The sequence below is a fragment of the Lagopus leucura genome, unplaced genomic scaffold (assembly GCF_019238085.1).
Source record: "Lagopus leucura isolate 7727_CA_CO unplaced genomic scaffold, USGS_WTPT01 34338-0_obj-0_obj, whole genome shotgun sequence".
Classification (NCBI taxonomy): domain Eukaryota; kingdom Metazoa; phylum Chordata; class Aves; order Galliformes; family Phasianidae; genus Lagopus; species Lagopus leucura.
In genome coordinates, this window is record NW_024967804.1 from 3,325 (window position 1) to 4,583 (window position 1,259).

At 68.6% G+C, this 1,259-nt stretch overlaps 1 protein-coding gene across 1 annotated transcript in view; it reads left to right on the plus strand.

Moving 5' to 3' along the window:
* The window catches only part of HNRNPL (heterogeneous nuclear ribonucleoprotein L), a gene marked incomplete at its 3' end in the record, with an annotated part of 4,538 nt that extends 3,285 nt beyond the window's left edge, over positions 1–1,253 (plus strand). Inside the window, exons 6-8 of the mRNA XM_042894083.1 lie at positions 294–751; positions 853–974; positions 1,052–1,253. Coding sequence (XP_042750017.1) covers positions 294–751; positions 853–974; positions 1,052–1,253 — 782 coding nt within the window. The remainder of the gene's footprint in view (positions 1–293; positions 752–852; positions 975–1,051) is intronic.
* Between the last annotated feature and the right edge of the window lie 6 nt (positions 1,254–1,259).

A 1,259-nucleotide genomic window follows, 5' to 3' on the forward strand; every position in this document is an offset into this window, starting at 1 on the left:
CGGAGCCTGGGGGGGGGCGAGCAGCAGGTGCTCCTCTCCTGGTGACAGGAGGAGACCTGGTGGTCTCCTGGTCCTGAGGGGGGGGGGGGGGGGGGGCTGCAGGAGGTGGGGAGGGGGAACGGTGGGCAGCGCTGCCCAGCAGGCGCCATGTCAGCAGCCCCAGCTCCGTCACCTCCCCGGGATCCTTGGGCAGCCCCCGAGGCCCCTGGTGAGGCTGTAGGGACTCGGAGGGGCCCCGTTTGCCAGCGGTGCCCTCGCTCTGCGCCGCTCACCCCTTCACCTTCTGACCGCAGGAGATCCAGGAGGCAACCCCAACAAGCGCCAGCGGCAGCCCCCCCTCCTGGGAGACCACCCTGCGGAGTACGGTAGGCCGCTGCGGAGCCTGGGGGGGGGGGGGGGGGGGGGCATCAGCCCCCCCCCCTCACCCTGCCCTGGGATCCCCAACCCTGTCCTTGTGCCCCCCTCCCCAGGAGGACCCCACGGCGGATACCACGGGCATTACCACGACGAGGGCTACGGCCCCCCGCCGCCCCACTACGAAGGGAGGAGGATGGGACCCCCGGTCGGGGGGCATCGCCGGGGGCCCAGCCGTTACGGCCCCCAATATGGGCACCCCCCACCCCCACCGCCGCCCCCCGAGTACGGCCCTCACGCCGACAGCCCTGTGCTGATGGTTTACGGTTTGGATCAGTCCAAGATGAACTGCGACCGCGTCTTCAACATCTTCTGCCTCTACGGGAACGTGGAGAAGGTGAGCTGGGGGGGTGGGGGGGGGGCAGCCCCCCCATTCCCCTCTCCTCCCCTTCCCCCTTTGCACAAGGAGCGCTGTGTAACGCCGGGCGCCGTCGGCAGGTGAAGTTCATGAAGAGCAAACCGGGGGCAGCCATGGTGGAGATGGCGGATGGATACGCCGTGGACAGGGCCATCACCCACCTCAACAACAACTTCATGTTCGGGCAGAAGCTGAACGTCTGGTGGGCGCTGGGTGTGGGTAGGGGGCGATGGGAGCAGCGCCGGGGCTTCGTTAACCCCCCCCTTTGTGCCCCTGCAGCGTGTCCAAGCAGCAAGCCATCATGCCGGGGCAGTCTTACGGGCTGGAGGACGGCTCCTGCAGCTACAAGGACTTCAGTGGGTCACGCAACAACCGCTTCTCCACCCCTGAGCAGGCGGCCAAGAACCGCATCCAGCACCCCAGCAACGTGCTGCACTTCTTCAACGCGCCCCTCGAGGTGACGGAGGAGAACTTCTACGAGGTGGGC